Below are 17,272 nucleotides of genomic sequence, written 5' to 3'. Positions count from 1 at the left end.
CCTGATTTCTATTGTAAAAAGTAACAATATATATACTATGTGTTTTATTGTGAACAATAAAACCAGTCATATGTTAATATTTACTATGTAATGAATGGTATTTTTTTATCCGGGAGTGACCATATATGAACCTCAGCTTATTGTCCGTGCAGTTGAATCACGGAATTTTCGACTAGCGAAGTTTGATTTTTCTCCAAATCCGTGCGTCGGATCTAACTTCGGAAGTGGTGCGCTGTATAGAGGACCAGGTTTACTATACAGCGCACCACTTCCGAAGTTAGGTCCGACGCATGGATTTGGAGAAAAATCCAACTTCGCTAGTCGAAAACTCCGATTTTCAACTAAATTGAGAATGCTTGAGTCATTTAATATCTGGACGCATCGTTTAATTTATTGCAGCGCTCCTAGTGGTCGGATATGAAAAAAATGACAGCAGTTTGTTTTGGAATGCTGCCAACTTCAGTGCTGAAGTTTCGAATAAGTCACATGCGATGGACGCCGCGAACCGAAACTTAGTTTTGGATACAAACTTTGAAAATCCGACGTGATCAGGTTGAAAAATTGCGAAATCGTTGAAATTGGCCAAATCGACCGTGTGCAGCTTTCTCAGACGTTTCCGTCAGGGGCATACTATCGATCGGCAGGATCATAACAAGCGTCGTAATGAAACTAAGGAAGTTGTATTTGAAGGTGTTAAGAACATTTAGTGCAAAGCTTGGGCAGTCGGATGATGTCGTAAAAAAAATAATGCCAGCCAAAGCACAGAGAACAGACGTTTAAGCTCAAACAAAAATACGTCCGAAATATCGTGTGTAACACGGTAAAAATTCTGCACGCTCGATGGAAGGGAAAAATCCATTAACTATTCAACATCCCAATCAACATGATCAGCAATGTTTATCCTTTAAAATCACAATGCTGTCAGTGTTGGTTTAAGAACCAAAACAAACCCACCGGAGAAATTAACTGAAAATCACTTCGATTTGCACTACTGTAAAAAACAGTACGATCCAAAGTGAAAAGCTATTGGTTTGGTAATGACTGTTTTGAACATGAAAGTAAATATAGATGACAAGTGGTAGAAAGTGTTTCGCTTCGATACGCACCTCTCTAACAGATGTGAAGTAGTGTAGTAGGAAAACAGATGATTGCGAATCTCAAGGTCCTGGTCCTGGCATCGAATCTGGGTGTGGTGAAACCATTTTTTTTTTAATTCTAGTTTTGAAATCAAAACATAGTCAACAACGAATTGAAGTGAATTTCCATTTAAATTGAAGAGGCATTGAATGTTCTTTTTCGAATGATATTTAATTGATAACAGACTGATTAGACAGTAGTGCGAATTCAAGTGCCAATCAGTTCATATCAGAGTGCAGATTTTTTACCGTGAAAGGATTTAAGTGTACCTCAAAGCCACCAACGGAGACTGCCCCACTTATAAAGTCGATTTGACTCCACGATGGCAGTGTTTAGCGTTAAAATATACTAAATAGCCCACAAAGCGACACGAGCGCCAAACGGCCAAAAACGGCGAGCACTGGAAACAGAAATGAAAACCCATAGGCAGAAAGCAAAGATAGACGTCTGTTATCTGTGCTGTGGGCCTAAACTAATTGCTTCAATACCAGGCCAGTAGTGGAGCTGTAAGGTCGGTTTGTTAAAAATATTAGATTTTAGATGAATTTTATGAGGTGCTCAAATTGCCCCATTGGCCAAATTGCCCCGACTACCCCTAGAGCGAATTTCGTTTGCGTTTGCACGTTACGAGACCTATGCTGGTTACGCAATCCGTAAAAGGCCTTATTCGCAGCTGCAATACGTCTATAAACAAAAATGAACAGAAACAGATAAACAAATTCTTCAACAACTTCAAACACATCCCCATCAATCACTACCTCACCATTAACACCACTAGGCCTGCCTCTGTCTGTACCCGCTATCATGTACTTCGTCTTGGTAGAGTTAATCGTCAAGCCTATCCTCGCTGTCTATCCCTTCAAAGGAGCACGTCCCTGATACTACAACGTCTTTGTTTTTAGATGAAGGAAACTGTAGAAAATGGTACTTACCTGTAGGATTTACATTAGTATTTTCCCATGTGATATGCTTTTGTATCATAAGCAACAACAAGGGTGGCCCATGTGGGTATTGATTTCAGAACTTTCTCATCGGTTGAAGCCTCTATCCTGACGGTCACGAAGGTTTGCTGAACAAATTTTATTTTATTTTATTTTATTGATGCACAAGGGGGTCATAGGGCCAAGTCTCCAATGCAAGTCCGAGAACTTGCATTGTCCATAATACACCTTTGAATTTGGGAGTAGGCATAGCAACCTCTTCAGCTCTGCGGCTTTTAAGTTTTGCGTGGCCTTAAGGATTGGGAAAGGTGGGAAATCGATGTGGTGTATTGAGCTGTAAGGGAATGTATTGTTAGTTAAATGGTCAACGTAATTTACCTTTGGGTCGCTTGTTTGGGGTAAGCGCTTTGAACATACATACTGGTTTTGCTGAGCTGCTCTTTCCTATTTTCGTTCGATCGTGTTGTTTTTTGTGGTAGGTAGTTGTGATTAAATTTTGGTTATGTTCTTGGAATGCTGCTTCGTCCTCATCGTCATCTCCATCGAAATACGATAAGCCTATGTTATTTGCTGTCTGCGGTTTCTAGCAAATCGTCTTCGTAGTCCAACTTCACTATCTCTTGCTACAATCGCTTCGTCGCTTTCTTAAATTCGGCTGTCATTACCAATGTCCTTCCAATTCCAACGAACATCCGTCCATATCCACCTCTTGTCTACCGCTGGATTTCCACGTGAAATAAGGTCTGTCAACTTTTTCCCGGGATTTTGTAGATTAGTGCTTTATGCATGCTTCCTTTCCTAAGACTTCGGAGCACGTCTTAGGCACCCTACACACTACTCAAACCGTTTGACCAACATTGCCACCGCCCCCAGGTTGGTCGAACCAGCGAATGTTTCTGCAACCGTATGACGAACTGCCAAATCGTGTTGCACCAACATGTCACTTTGGTTGCACCAACATCTTCTCCCATTTGAAGTCGCACTATGTTTGTGCAACAACGCTACACACGGTACGATCGGTTCGTCAAACATTGGCTCCGCTCACCGTTGGTTTGAGTAAAATCAAACTGGTTTGATTTTTGCCGACCAAACCGTCAACCGTCAAATCGGTTTGACGAACTGCCAAATCGGTTCGTCAAACAGCATCACACACGGTCAAACACAGCACCAACTCAACCACCAACCTGGGGGCGGAGTCAATGTTGGTCAAACCGTTTGAGTAGTGTGTAGGGTGCCTTAGACATGGCTGAGTACGAACAACGCTCATCTCCAGCGATATTTTTAACCAGCATCGCACCACCGTCGTACTGCATTACTTCCATTTTTCACTGCTATCACTCATGATACAGTAGACGTTCGATAAGTGCAACATGTTTACGTTTCAGTTACCGAATGAAATTCGCTAACTGCAACGACTGACAGCCGTCAAACAGTTGTCAATTGCTGTTGGACGCAGCCAGAATGCACTAAAAACATCGCAATGCAGCTGAAGTGCATCTGAAAAACATCGCAACTCTGTTGACGTTTTGTTTTTGACAGATAGCGGTGCGATAACTGCAAAATTGTTGCACTTAGCGGACTTGCAGTTAAAAAGCGTTGCAGTTACACCGTTTGCACCGAGCGAACGTCTACTGTACAGATAAATCTGTATATATGGCATCCCTGTTTGTGTAGCATCTACGGGCGGTCAGTTCTCAAAGAAAAGAAAAGAAGATGATATGTACTTACTTGCAGGATTTATGTTAGTACTTCCCCATACGGTGTGATATGCGTTTGTAGTCACGAAGGTGAGCCATAGCCATGTAAGTATCACTGAAAGTGGTCGAAGATCGGCCGCATTACCAGTATGCTGAAGCCGTGCTGATCTCAGTTCTTTCGGCATTCCTTACGGTCATGATGATGTCTTGCTGAATGAATTCTGCAATGAACAAACGAGTACTACATGTATGGTTGCTCTAGGAAAACGTTAACTGTCATCATATACAAACCTACAAGAATTTATAGTAGGATTCCTCTAGAATTAGCAAGCACCACGAAAAGCTGTTGATTGGTGAATCTTCGGCAAAGCATATTTGTTGCACTCTGGGATGGAGACGACCATAGTCCTTTATTTGGATCTTGCGGATCACCAGCAGTGATTAGCTTCCGTAAAGGTTACTTAACTATATCGTACGCTGCTTCAAAATCAATAAATAGATGACGAGACCAAGATGCGGAGGTCGATATCCGATGAGATGCCAACAGGCTACGCGACTTGACGTCAATAGTCGTTGAGGTATCGAGAAGCGGTGAAGAAACTAGGTGAAGGAGGCTAGGCTATGGCCACGGCCCACGTGGCCATGATGGACTAGTTCCAACAGGTTATGGGCCCAGGAGCGTGTTCCATAGCGCGTATCGACCTGAAGAAGGATCGACCGCATAAGTCGTGGAGTCGCAGTATAGGATCTATAGGATTCTGAGTCGGAGGAAGGATTGGCTGCAACGGGAAACAGCACCAAAAAGAACGAAAAGCGATATGTTTCAACTGGATGACTATTAACTGGTCACCGGATGAAACTATTGTGGAGTTGGGTAATCTCACACACCTAGACGAGTAGCTAGAATTTGAGAGAACAGGTACAATTTGGACGGAAGGCTTGCGACAGGAGAAGTGATCCGGAAGACAATACAGAGGGTGAGCTCAGAGATGGACGGACCTGGTCGGAGATAGATAGGAACGCTTGCAGAGCTTATGCAAGTATCGGAGTTATTTAGGACACTTGCCAGAGGCTTAAAGTGAAGAGGAACTTCAAGCCAGGAGGAGATGATCGTGATCCGAAGGTTGCAACGCTAAGAATGAGTGTAGGAATATAGGTAGCATGGAACGCTCCAGCAGCGTCAACCCTTCAGGTACGAAAGGCGTCGATAGCAGCGAGGTTGAATTGTAGGTATAGGTAGGTGCAATGTCTTTAGAGAAGATTGTTGCTAACTGTATACATATAGGTACCTGGAACGAATAAAGAGTGTGGCCATGATGGGCTAGTTCCAACAGGATGATCGGATAGAGATCAGTGACAGCACCGACGACGAGGAGGTGATAGAGTTTGATCGAACAGGTGGAATCTGAACGGGAGGTAGCCGTCAGGAGTGATCCAGAAGACAACTTGAAGGAGAAGCTTGGAGACGAATGAACCGGGTCGGTGCTCGGAATACTGGTGCAAAACTTGTGCAAGGATCAAAGTTAGGCCACTTGCCCAAGGCTTGGAGTGTGGTGTAGTTTTGAACCAGGAAGAGATGATCGTGATCTATCTAGACTGAATAAAGGAAGGATGCTGCACTATTGGAAGCGGTATCAGCCAGTGCCTGCGGAATGGAGAACAAGCTTCCCTGTTTGTTATTGTAGCAGTAATAGTTTCTACATCAGTCAGTTGTACAGGGTGGGCGACAGAAACTTGTACACCGATATCAGATGGTTCTCTAGTAATTAACGAATGTGTAACATGACAGTTGCCTAATATCTCTGCATAGCGCTCCGAGCCATACTTTTTCACTACCTACTCAATAATTTTTCACACTTGCTCTTGCAGACATGTACCACTTTCTATTGATTTAGACTACAGTTATTAGCATTTACCTCCTGATGGTATTCTTCTCACCCGTCACCTGTTTGTTTCGGGTGTCGGCCACGTCCTTGCAGTCAAAGGACATCTGTAGATAGATACCTTTTGCATTTGCAGTTTGGATGCCGATTTTACATCTACCTCTCCACAAGTCACAGAAAGACAAGTTTGTCAGTAACTTGCTGCATCGAAGCGTACTTTCTCCACGAGAATTTTTTCAACAATCTGCTATAAGCAGAAAAATGTTTATTTGAAACTCATGACCAGTAACTATGAAATCTCTGTTACCAAACCACATTACCCCAGGTTTGACAGACATATTGACACTAGGGTCAATCCGAGTACAGATCTTACTCCGCAACGCACCGCGAAAAGGTGATCTATCCACGTTACGGGACAAAAATGTACAAACTATTCAAGTCACAGACCGCATTTTGATAGCTACGAATAACAGGATAATGGTCATCACCGGAAACCGCATCGAAACACACCTCGTAATTATTTTCACGTCACGATTTGTATTTAATATTGTTTAAATATATGCGACTTTTTTTTTATCTGCTTTCTTCCTCTTCATCGCGATATTTTTGTCACTATTTACTCCTCAAAGAATAATTTTCATTCATCGAAATTACAAACATCACCTTAATTGCTACCGGATTTTTCTTCAGTGTTTTTTTTTGTTGAAATTTTTTATTCGATAATTTTTATCATTTTTATTTTGTTCAAAATTCTTCCGTTTTCGTGTTGCTTTCTCACATTGGTATTGTTATCAATTTGTTTTTTTTTTATCTTCAAATGTTATCATTAATTCTCTTACTGTTTTATTACATTCCTACTTTAATATAATATTAATAATAATAATATTCTAGTTATTAATCAATAATAAACAATCTTCTCCCGCACGCACAACATTCATGTTTTACTTTGTTACCGAGTAAGTAATGTGGGGAAATTACTTCCTTGTGTTTTTGTAAATGAGAAACTAAAGCGCCCGGAGTAGAAGGTTATTGCCACACGCACAATTCTAAAAAAACAAACATAAGCACTAGGAGCAAAATAAAAACGTCGTTTCCTACTACACGTGTGTGAATATACGCGAACACTAAATAGGTATGTTTATATTGTTTATAAAGTTGAAAGGGTGTAAATAAAATTTGACTAAACTCAAAAACTTTGAAGTGTGTACATACGTGAAAAGCAGTAGCATTCGAAAGAGCTAACTAACTAAAGCCTGGTGGTTAAGGGAGTAACTCCATTTGGCATAATGCTGCTTGGTGTCACGCCCTTTGGCATTATGGTCGTTTGCCATAACGGTCATTTGGCATACATAACACGAAAAACAGCCTACTTCGAAAGTAGAATCAAAACTAACGTTACGCCAAACGGCATTATGCCAGATGGGGTACGCCCGTGGCGCGAATGTGAAACCCAATTTCATAATTGGCGCGGATACACGGAGCCTAAGATAAATGTGGTCCTGCAGCTGTTGTTGACAACCAACAACGAAAACAAATAAGGGGAGGAAACACTAGCGCTAAATTCGTAATGATTCGGTTGTTTATACTCTGATCTAGAAAGAGATGGCCAGAGGGAGCGCGGAAGGGCAACCAATACTAACACAGATGTGTTTTATAACGGTTACAGAACCGTTTCACAAAGGTCGGTTATGCATGTTTTTCAGTGTATTTTTTTTAATGAGATGCGCACACACAGTCATACATTCTAATTTGACCAAAAACCGAAATGAGTTTGCTTATCTCCTTGTTATTTTTCAACTGCACAGTAGGCCACGAGATCAAATTACCACAGACGAAAGACGAAAACCAGACGATTTTTTTTTTTTGACAAATTGAAAATAAACTACATCGTCTTCAACAAGAGGTTAGAGCCCTAACATAAGGCAACAGATCTGATATCGTTTGGTATAAATTCTGTTGGCACAACGTCATTTGCCATAAGCTCACTTGGCATACAGCTCTTTATCATAATCGACATGAACCCTGCTCTTTATGTCTAATGACTATTACAGTAGACATTCGATAAGTGCAACATGTTTACGTTTCAGTTACCGAATGAAATTCGCTAACTACAACGTCTGACAGCTGTCAAACAGTTGTCAATTGCTGTTGGACGCAGCCAGAATGCACTCAATGCAGCTTTAGTGCATCCGAAAAACATCGCAACTCGGTTGACGTTTTGTTTTTGGCAGATAGCGGTGCGATAACTGCAAAATTGTTGCACTTAGCGGACTTGCAGTTAAAAAGCATTGCAGTTAAACTGTTTGCACCGAGCGAACGTCTACTGTATACCAAGTTTGATTGATCCCGATTGACCTCATACAAAACGATCTTATGCAAAAAAAAAAACAATAGGGAAAAGGAACCATCTCGGCATGGGTCCTATTTTGGGCACTTTTCTGCTACAACTCAGCCAATTCTGAACCAATTGACACAACTTTTGGAACGCGATGAGATACCTATAGTATTTAGCCGTGTACAAAATTTCAAGTAAATTGGTAAGGAATTGACTCAGATATACCGAAGAGAGCCCAAAATACCGGCCGCTGCCCAAGTGGTTCGCTACCCTACAATAACCAATAATACCGACGCAGACTTTCAGGGTATGGACAACACCAAACGCAAACATTACTGAAAGGAGACCAAAATCATCTTTGGATCTTCACGGCTATCATGGAAATGAGCTTTGGTTTATGGACATGTCGACGTCCAATAATAGTTGAGAACGTACATTAAAAAGCTGTTTTAGTTGCGTGTGTTTTGCGTATATTTTCAAATAACATAAAACGAGCTCACCAATAAATAGTTAACTTTTTGTTGTCCATCGGAAAACATCGACATGAGTTGAGTGGCCTCTGACTGGTTATGCAGCCGAATCCAGAAAAACCTGATTTTCCTTCACGTTCACACACAGGCTTAACGACGACGTGCGACACGAAAAACACGGAATTCGACTATAGAAGCCTATAGATTCGACCTCATGAGTTGGTGAGCTCGTTCCATACTATTTGAAAAATCCAAAGCCGTCATTTTTTTCTACAGAAAATAAATAAAGCATACATAGTAGACGTTCGGTAACTGAAACATGTTTACGTTTCAGTTACCGAATGTAATTCGCTAACTGCAGTTGAACGATGCATAAGGGAAAAGAAGAAACAGTTTTGACATCCGAACGGTGTCTTATTCTTCTTTTCGCTTGGTGCATCAATCAACGACTGACAGGCGTCAAACAGTTGTCAATTATTGTTGGACGCAGCCAAACTGCACTCGAAAACATCGCACTGCAGCTGAAGTGCATTCGAAAAACATCGCAACACAGTTGACGTTTCGTTTTTGACAGATATCGGTGCGATAATTACAAAATTGTTGCAATTACCGGACTTGCAGTTAAAACGTCTGCACCGAGCGGACGTCTACTGTAGTGTGGTGGAAGTTTCAAGATGTTCTTCCAGGAATTCTAGAAGGTAATTTGAAACATGAGATCACACTCGTTGCAAACAGTTTCATATTTTTGGTCAGAATAAACCGAAAATATGGTTGACTTTATCTTAAGTATTTTAATATAGTATTCAAATCTCAGAATCCTGATCAGATAGAATGATGCAGTCTTCGACAAAGTTGTTGAGCAATCTAAGAACTATCTGACAATTGAGTCTATGGTTCTCGATTTATCCGCTAGGTGGCGCCTAGTGTCGAAAAAGTTCAAACACGTATATCTCGAAACTCTAATAAACTTGTGCCGTTTTTAGCAAGCTAACAACTATCTGAAAACGGCAACTTTGTTTCAAGATTCGTCCGCTAGGCGCCGTCAGTGGGAAAAATGTTCAAACCTCTATATCCCTGAAGCCTGATGAGACAGAAGGGTCCGCAGATCGTCCTCTAATTGAGTCCATGGGTCGTTATTTATCCGCTAGGTGGCGCCTAGTGCCAAACAAGTACATCTTGAAGCTCTAATGAGCTAGAAGGCTGTCGTTTTCAGCAAACTTGTTCAGCAGATAACGAATTATCTGGAAACAACAACTTTGATTCGAGATTCGTCCGCTAAGTAGCGTTAGTGTATTGAGAAATGTCGAACACATCTAACTCAGAAACCGGACGAGATAGAATAATACCATATTCGGCAAAGTCATTCAGCAAGCTAAGAACTACCCGGGTTCGTGATTTATCCACTAGATGGCACCTAGTGTCAAATAATTCATAATTCGTATATCTTGAAACTCTAACGAGCTAGAGGTGTGACGTTTTCAGCAAAGTTTTTTAGCAGGCCCTGAACTATTCGGAAACCTTGGTTCGAATTTTTTTTAATAGATGACGCCAGTTTGCAGTGTGTATCTCGAAACCCTAAGATGAAGGGCAGTATGCAGTTCAGAAGGAATTTTACGGCCTATTCCTTGCCTGCTGAATCGCCCAAGAAACCGATTTCCTTCGATCACAGTACGCATTTGCTAAGAAAGGACAATTCCAATAGCAGTGTCTGTAGAAAGTTACTGCCAGGAATCGGTCAAGAAATTTATTGAGCGTTTCCTTTAGAACAGGAAACTGGTCTAAGGTGCATTAAGAACTCCTTTTGGAAACCACAATTTAAATCATTAGGGGAATTCTCGGAAAAATACCTGATGGAATCCCTGAGGATATTTTTTTACTGACAATCCTTGGTGGGCGTGATTTCTGGAGGAATCTTGGAAAATACTCGGAACAATCTGCAGAAGAATACCTGGTGTAACCCTTGCATGAATTTAGTGTTGTGGGATTCTTGGAAGAATACCTGGCTAAGCCTCTGGAGGAATTCCTCGAAGAATTTCTAGAAGTACTCATGAATAAATCTCTCGCGGAATATCTTGAGGAATGCCTGGTGGAAGTCTTGGATCAATCCATAAAGAAATTTCCTAGATTCCTAAATTGAGGATCCCCAGACGAATCCATGGGAATATCTCTAGAGGAATCCCTGAAGAAATCCTACGAGGAATCTCTAGAGGAATGAAAAACTAACGCATAAAGGATTGAAACCTATCCCGAAAATTACCAAGCATAAAAAAACGCCGTTGTCAGATAATACTTAGCTTGCTGAACAACTTTGCTGAAAATGTCACACTTCTAGTTGATATCTTCCAATTAGTTGGCAATTTGGCCGATAGAGGCGCCATGCAGTTGCAATATACGCTCGTCAGTTATCACATCCAATATTACATGATTTACTATTTTGGAATAACGCTGTCTTTGTCAAAGTTGATCAGAAGGTTGAGAGCATACTGATGATTAATCAATTAGTTGGTGATTTCACCGCTAGATGGCCCTAGTTATCAAGTAAAGTTTTAGAGTTCTCTATCTCGGGATGCAAAGCAGATAGAAAAGTTTCGTCTTCGGCAAAGTTGTTCAGAAGGCCAAGAACATTCTGGAGATTCATCCATTAGTTTCATTGGAGATTCATCCATCAATTTCGCCGCAAGGTGGCGCTAGTCATCAAGTTTAGTTTGAGAATCCGGAATCTCTCCCGAGAATTCTCCTCCGAATCTCTCCCGAGGATTCTCCGGAATCTCTCCGCGAGGATTGCCCGGAATCTCTCTCCGCTTGGATTCCCCGGAATCTCTTCGCGAGGATTCTCTGGAATCTCTTCGGCGGAACCTTCTCCAGAGATTCGGGGAAATCTCCTCCAGAAATTCGGAGAAATCTCCAAAGATTCAGGGGATTCTCCTCCAGATATTCGGGGGAATCTTCTCCAGAGATTTGGGGAGATCTCCTCCAGAGATTTGGGAGAATCTCCTGCAGAGATACGGGAGAATCTCCTCCAGAGATTCGGGAGAATCTCCTGCAGAGATGCGGGAGAATATCCTCCAGAGATTCGGGGGAAACTCCTCCAGAGATTCGGGGGAATCTCCTCCAGAGATTCGGGGGAAACTCCCCCAGAGATTCTAAAGAATCTCCTCCAAAGATTCCGGGGAATCTCCTCCAGAGAATTGAGGGAATCTCTCACAGAGATTCGAGGGAATCTCTCACATTGATTCGAGGAAATCTCCTTCAGAGATTCGAGGGAATCTCCTTCAGAGATTCGAGCGAATCTCTTACAGATGTTCGGGGGAATCGCTCACAGAAATTCGAGGGAATCTCTCACAGAGATTCGAAGAAATCTCACAGAGATTCGAGGGAATCTCTTACAGTGATTCGAGGAAATCTCCTCCAGAGATTCGAGGTAATCTCCTTCAGAGATTCGAGAGAATCTCCTCCAGAGGTTTGAGAGAATCTCCTCCAGAGATTCGAAGGAATCTTCTCCAGAGATTCGAGAGCAACTCCTCCAAAAGTTCGAGAGAATCCTTCTGTCGAATTAAGTTTTTCTACCTATAAATAAAGAACAACAGCACGAAGAGAGAGTGTGATTGCTGTAGCACAGAAAAGTATTAACAGAAACGATATGCGAAGATTTTATGCAACCGTCAATGGTGCGCGACACAAGACTGCGCCAGTGCCCGCCATGTGCAATGACCGGGAAGGAAATTTGCTGACAGACAAACGTTCCAATTCGACCATGTTTCCTTCCGAAACCATTACTTTCCCTCAGTTTCCGTTGGAAGCTACGGATACACTTCTCTTCGTCACCGGGTTGTGGGTCGTGTGAAGTCTCCAATTCCGGAGTTTTTTACCTCACCGTCCACATAGGATTGCCACCGATTCTAGGAGGATTCCGTTGTGAATTCCTGGGGCAATCCTGGGTTGGACTTACTAGTGCAATCATCGGTGGAAATTCCTAGAACAACCCACGGTAGAAATTTCTGGAGGATTCTCGAGTGGGAATTCGTACAGCAAACCCCGATGGGAATTCCTGGAGGAATCTCCAAAGGGAACTCCCGCAGGAGTCGAAAATTCTCATTACCAGAAAAAGGCGTCTTCTGACTAGCTTTGCAACTCCGAGGTACAGCCGACCTTAGTTCGTTGGACTACGTTTTGACCGGGCGCCCGTTAGGTGGACTATAACCCAGTTAAAACAAAGTCATACGTCACTTTTTGACGTGAACACGATTTGTCGAGGTTGATAGCCCTGAATATTCATTGTTAGCGATTATTGTTGCGGCGATTTCGTGGAATTTCTGTTAGCGTTTATGGCAGAATATTTCTCAGAGGTTACCGCGAGATCCCTAGAAGAGTTTCTCCCTGGGTTCCTCTTGAATGGTGTTCCGTTACTCTTTCCTCCAAGGATAACTCCAGTATTTCTCCCAGAAATTCTACGAATGTTTCTAAGGATATTTTTCCCAGAGATTCTTTCAGGATCTTAGAAGGAACTCCAGATGAAATACCCGAAAACATTGGGAAGTATCTTTAGATGAATTTATGAAAGATCTTCAGAACTTAGTTCTCTGAATATAAGATCATTTACATTGACACATTGACGGTGGACAAGAGACCCTCCAAAGTCCTCTCTGGAGCCACCAACAAGGTTGTCGTCATAGGTGTCTATTTTAGTGTTTTCTATTGTCTGATCCAAAGGTGGAATTTCTTTTTAGATTTGTCTGGGAGTTTCTCCCAAGATTCAATCCAGGGGCTGTCCCGTTTTTGAATGTTGTATCTAGAATTTCTACCAGATATCCTCCCATGATTTTTGAAATAGCACCTTTGGATTGATCTGACAATAGAAAACACTAAAATAGACACTCCTGACAACGACTCCTGTTGGTGGCTCCAGAGAGGACTTTGGAGGATACTCTTGCTAACCGTCAATGTACCAAAAAGATCTTCAATTCAGAGGACTAAGTTCTGAGGTTCTTTCATAAGTTCTTCCACGGATTCTTCCCAATGCTTTTTGGTATTTCATCACGAGGTCCTTCTGAGATTGTTCAGAGTTGCTTCTGCCATTCTCTAGGGAAATCCTTCCCGAATTATGCACCGGAAGCTTCAAGGACGAACAATATTTGGCTCGCAAATTTCTACTGAGATTCCTCCAAGAGTTACATTTTGGAGTCTTGCAGGAGTTCCTTGTGGGACTCAAGCAGGAGCTGTTTCTGGGATTCTTGCAGGAGTTCAACCTTAAATTTGTTCATGGACCCCTACAATAACTTTTGCTAGATTTCCCCCTGAAGCATCCTTGAAAATCCTCAAGGACTTCTTGTTCCGTTAAGAGTTTCCAAGAGGGAATCTTCCAAGAGTTCATTCTGGGATTTCTCCAGTAGCTCCTACTGTGATAGCTTCAAAAACTAGCTCTGGAAATTCCTCAAGGCATTCTTCTGAGAGTCATCCGGGACTACCTTCCTGGAGTTCTTTCTGAAAATCCTCTTGCAGTTCATTGTGAGAATACTTCAGAAGTTCCATTGGAAAAACATCTAGGAGTTCTATCCAAGAATCTTCCAGAAAGTGGAATTTCTTTTCAGATTTGTCTAGGAGTTTCTCCCAAGATTCCAGGGGTTGTCCAGTTTCTGAATGTTGTATCTAGCATTTCCACCAGATATCCTCCCATGATTTTTGCAATAGCACCTACGGATCGATCTAGCAATAGAAAACACTAAAATAGACGCTCATGACGACGACCTTGTTGGTGGCTCCAGAGAGGACTTTGGAGGATACTCTTGCTCACCGTCAATGTGCGAAAATGATCTTCAATTCAGAGCACTAAGTTCTTTCACGGATTCTTCCAAATGTATTCTGGTATTTCATCAGGAGGTCTTTCTGAGATTGTTCAGAGTTGCTTCTGGCATTCTTTAGGGAACTCCTTCCGGAATTATGCACCGGAATCTTCAAGGTCGAAAAATATGTAAAAGTTTCTGCTGAGACTCCTCCAAGAGTTACTTTTTGGGTTCTTTCGTGGGACTCCAGCAGGAGCTCCTTCTGGGATTCTTTCAGAAGTTCAACCTTGAATTTGTTCATGGATCCCTCCAATAACTTTTGCTATTTTTTCCCTGAAACATCCCCAAGGATTTCTTGTTCCGTTAAGAGTTTCCAAGAGAGAATCTTCCAAGAGTTAACTTTGGGATTTCTGCAGGAGCTCCTGCTGCGAATCTTTCGAAAACATCCTCTGGGAATCCTCCCAGGCATTCTTCTGGGAGTCCTCCGGGACATTCCTTCCTGGAGTTCATTCTGAAAATCCTCCTGCAGTTCCTTGTGGGAATACCTCAGAAGTTCCATTGGGAAATCATTCAGGAGTTCTTTTCAGGAATCGTCCAGGAGTTTCTTTCCTCTTCTTTTGGGATTCATCTAGGAGTTCTTCATGTGAATCTTCTAGGACTATTTTTAGGAATCATCCAGGAGTTCCTTCTGGAAATCCTTCGAGAGTTCTTGGAGAAATACTTGAATCGGATTCCCCACAAGAGATTCTCGGAGAGGACCCTGTAAACTAGTTTAGGAATCCCTTTGGGAACATTTGATAAATATTCCTGGAGGAATCCCCAGATCAATCCATAAAGGAGTATGGTTGAAACCACAGAAGCCATCCCTTCTGGAATCCCTTAAAAGAGTTTCTAGAGGAATCCTCTGCAGGAACGCATGAAGGAGAATCCCCAGATAGCAAATCTGGAGTAATCGACAAAGGGAGTCCCTGGAAGATTCCCCAGATGGAATTTTTGGTAGAATCTTCAGAAGAAATTTTTGTAGGGATCCCCAGTAGAGTTTCCTAGAATAATCAATTCATAGACCCACAAAATCGTACACGACGTGTATATGACACATGGCGTCAAACTTCGAAAGGTTAGTATAGAATAGTAGGAAACTAGGTGGCGATAATGTTTATGGGCAGAATTATACAATATGGAAATCATAGAAGCATTGGTCGTTTGTTCATTATGAAACTTGGTGGACTTGCCCACCAATTACGAATATTATAAATTTATTCAAATAAACCGTTAAAATTCACAGCGTTTGCATCTAGCAAACTGATAAAAAAAAAACACATAATCATGATAAAACCGGATAACTACAACCCTCCATGAGCTCAGCCCAGGATGACAAATCTTGACTAATCCGCGGGAACCTGGACCTCGTAACTTCCCACTGTGCAGTGCAGAGTGTGGTTGTTTGGTATTCTCTATGTTATACTCTAATATTGTTTTGCAATAGATGTATAATCTCCCATTAACTACCTGGCTAAGGTGTAGAACAGCAACTGGGGAGCTCAGCTGCGATGATGAGTCGAATGAGTTTGGTGTGTTTCTTTTCCTCCTTCTGTGGATGTGTTGTGTGTACGACGACGATGTGAGTACGATGCGTGTGTGTAGAAATTCATGTGTGTGTTATGTTCTCAGTGACCCTACGCGTAAACATTTAATTCACTATTAAAAGATTTCGCTTCTCACCCTCGGTGCGCTCGCTGCTTCCTTCCTTCCTTCCTTTCTGGCTCCGTAATCTGTGTGTGTTTGTGGTTGTAGTAATAATTAATAGCTTTAATAGTAATAATTGGTTAGTATCGTGGCTAGCCGTTGTTATAACTCCATATCCTGCGCTTCGTCTTCGCTGAAATCGGACATGCTGGATTCGCTGTCGGTGCTCTCGGTAGGTTCCTGATCGCGCAGGGCTTCCTCGGTCGCGTACCGCCGCACGTAGTCGGCGACCTTCTTCTTGTACTCCTCCGGCTTGTGGAGGTACATGGCAGCGGCATCCCCATTGAGCGGGTCCACCGGGTTGGGGTAGGTCAACAGCTGCGGCAGGAACGACTCGAAGATGTTCGACAGGTCGTACAGGGCCGTCCACGCCTGGTTGATCACGTCCAAGCAAACGGTGCCGGACACCTCGTCAATGTTGGGGTGGTAGATTTTGTTCATGAACCCGATGCTGGGCGACTTGAAGGGGTAGTGTTCCGGAAGGTGAACCCGCACCTTCCACACTCCGCCCTCGTATGGGGTCGCCTTGGGGCCGAAGAATTTGACACAGAACTCATTCAAGCCGCCGAGGATGGTCACTTCGTGTTTGCTCTCGATCAGCTTGATCACGTCGGTGTCCATCCGACGCTTGCCGGCACTGGGCGAGGACATGGTTGCTGCTGCTGCTGCTGCGGGAGTGCCGGCGCACGAGGGATGATTGTTTTTGCTACGATCTTACCAGATGGCGTCTGTAAAGAAAATACAAAAAAAGATATGAATCTCGTGTTTTGCTTTGATGTTTTTATAAAGGAGAATTGTGAAGATGTTGACAAGTCCAAGGCTTGTAGAGTCTCTGCTGTATGGTTCAATATGACAACCACTATTTATACCAGCGAAATAGTATTAGATGAACGATAGATACATGAACCTGTAGGTACAAACTAGAAGGCTACTATCACTTGGTGGACATTACAGTCTTTTAGATGCTACTAGCTGCGTAGACACTGGTAGAACTTCCCGGGTAGAGACAAAGAACAAATCAAAGACAAAACAATAACAACTTATGTTTTTGTGTGTGTACAGGTGTAGAATCGCACGCACAATCATTCACAACGTTGTTCATAGAAGTCGTTCGCGGCGCTAGTGTTCCCTTGTAATTTCCGGAGTATAGAGAGCAAGGGGGTAGATGTCTGTCTTTGTTACCTATTACGGTGAGTCGGTTGAAGAGGTGGAATTGACGGCAGCGCGTGCGATAGACATAGTGGAAGGCTGGAAGAAATCGAGGCAACTGATACTCGCACACC

General features: G+C 42.5%; 1 protein-coding gene across 4 annotated transcripts in view; it reads right to left on the bottom strand.

Annotated features, from left to right (window-relative positions):
* Window positions 1-6,172: 6,172 nt before the first annotated feature.
* The window catches only part of LOC109414702 (ubiquitin-conjugating enzyme E2 H), a 32,768-nt gene continuing 21,668 nt past the window's right edge, over window positions 6,173-17,272 (bottom strand). For all 4 annotated transcript variants that reach the window (XM_019688541.3, XM_019688538.3, XM_019688540.3 and 1 more), the window contains one exon: window positions 6,173-16,717. In XM_019688541.3, coding sequence (XP_019544086.1) covers window positions 16,092-16,640 — 549 coding nt within the window. In that variant the 5' untranslated portion in view covers window positions 16,641-16,717 and the 3' untranslated portion in view covers window positions 6,173-16,091. The remainder of the gene's footprint in view (window positions 16,718-17,272) is intronic.

The sequence above is a fragment of the Aedes albopictus genome, chromosome 1 (genome assembly GCF_035046485.1).
Source record: "Aedes albopictus strain Foshan chromosome 1, AalbF5, whole genome shotgun sequence".
NCBI lineage: Eukaryota > Metazoa > Arthropoda > Insecta > Diptera > Culicidae > Aedes > Aedes albopictus.
Note: the sequence above shows the minus strand (reverse complement) of the source record. Positions and strands in the feature narration are given on the sequence as shown.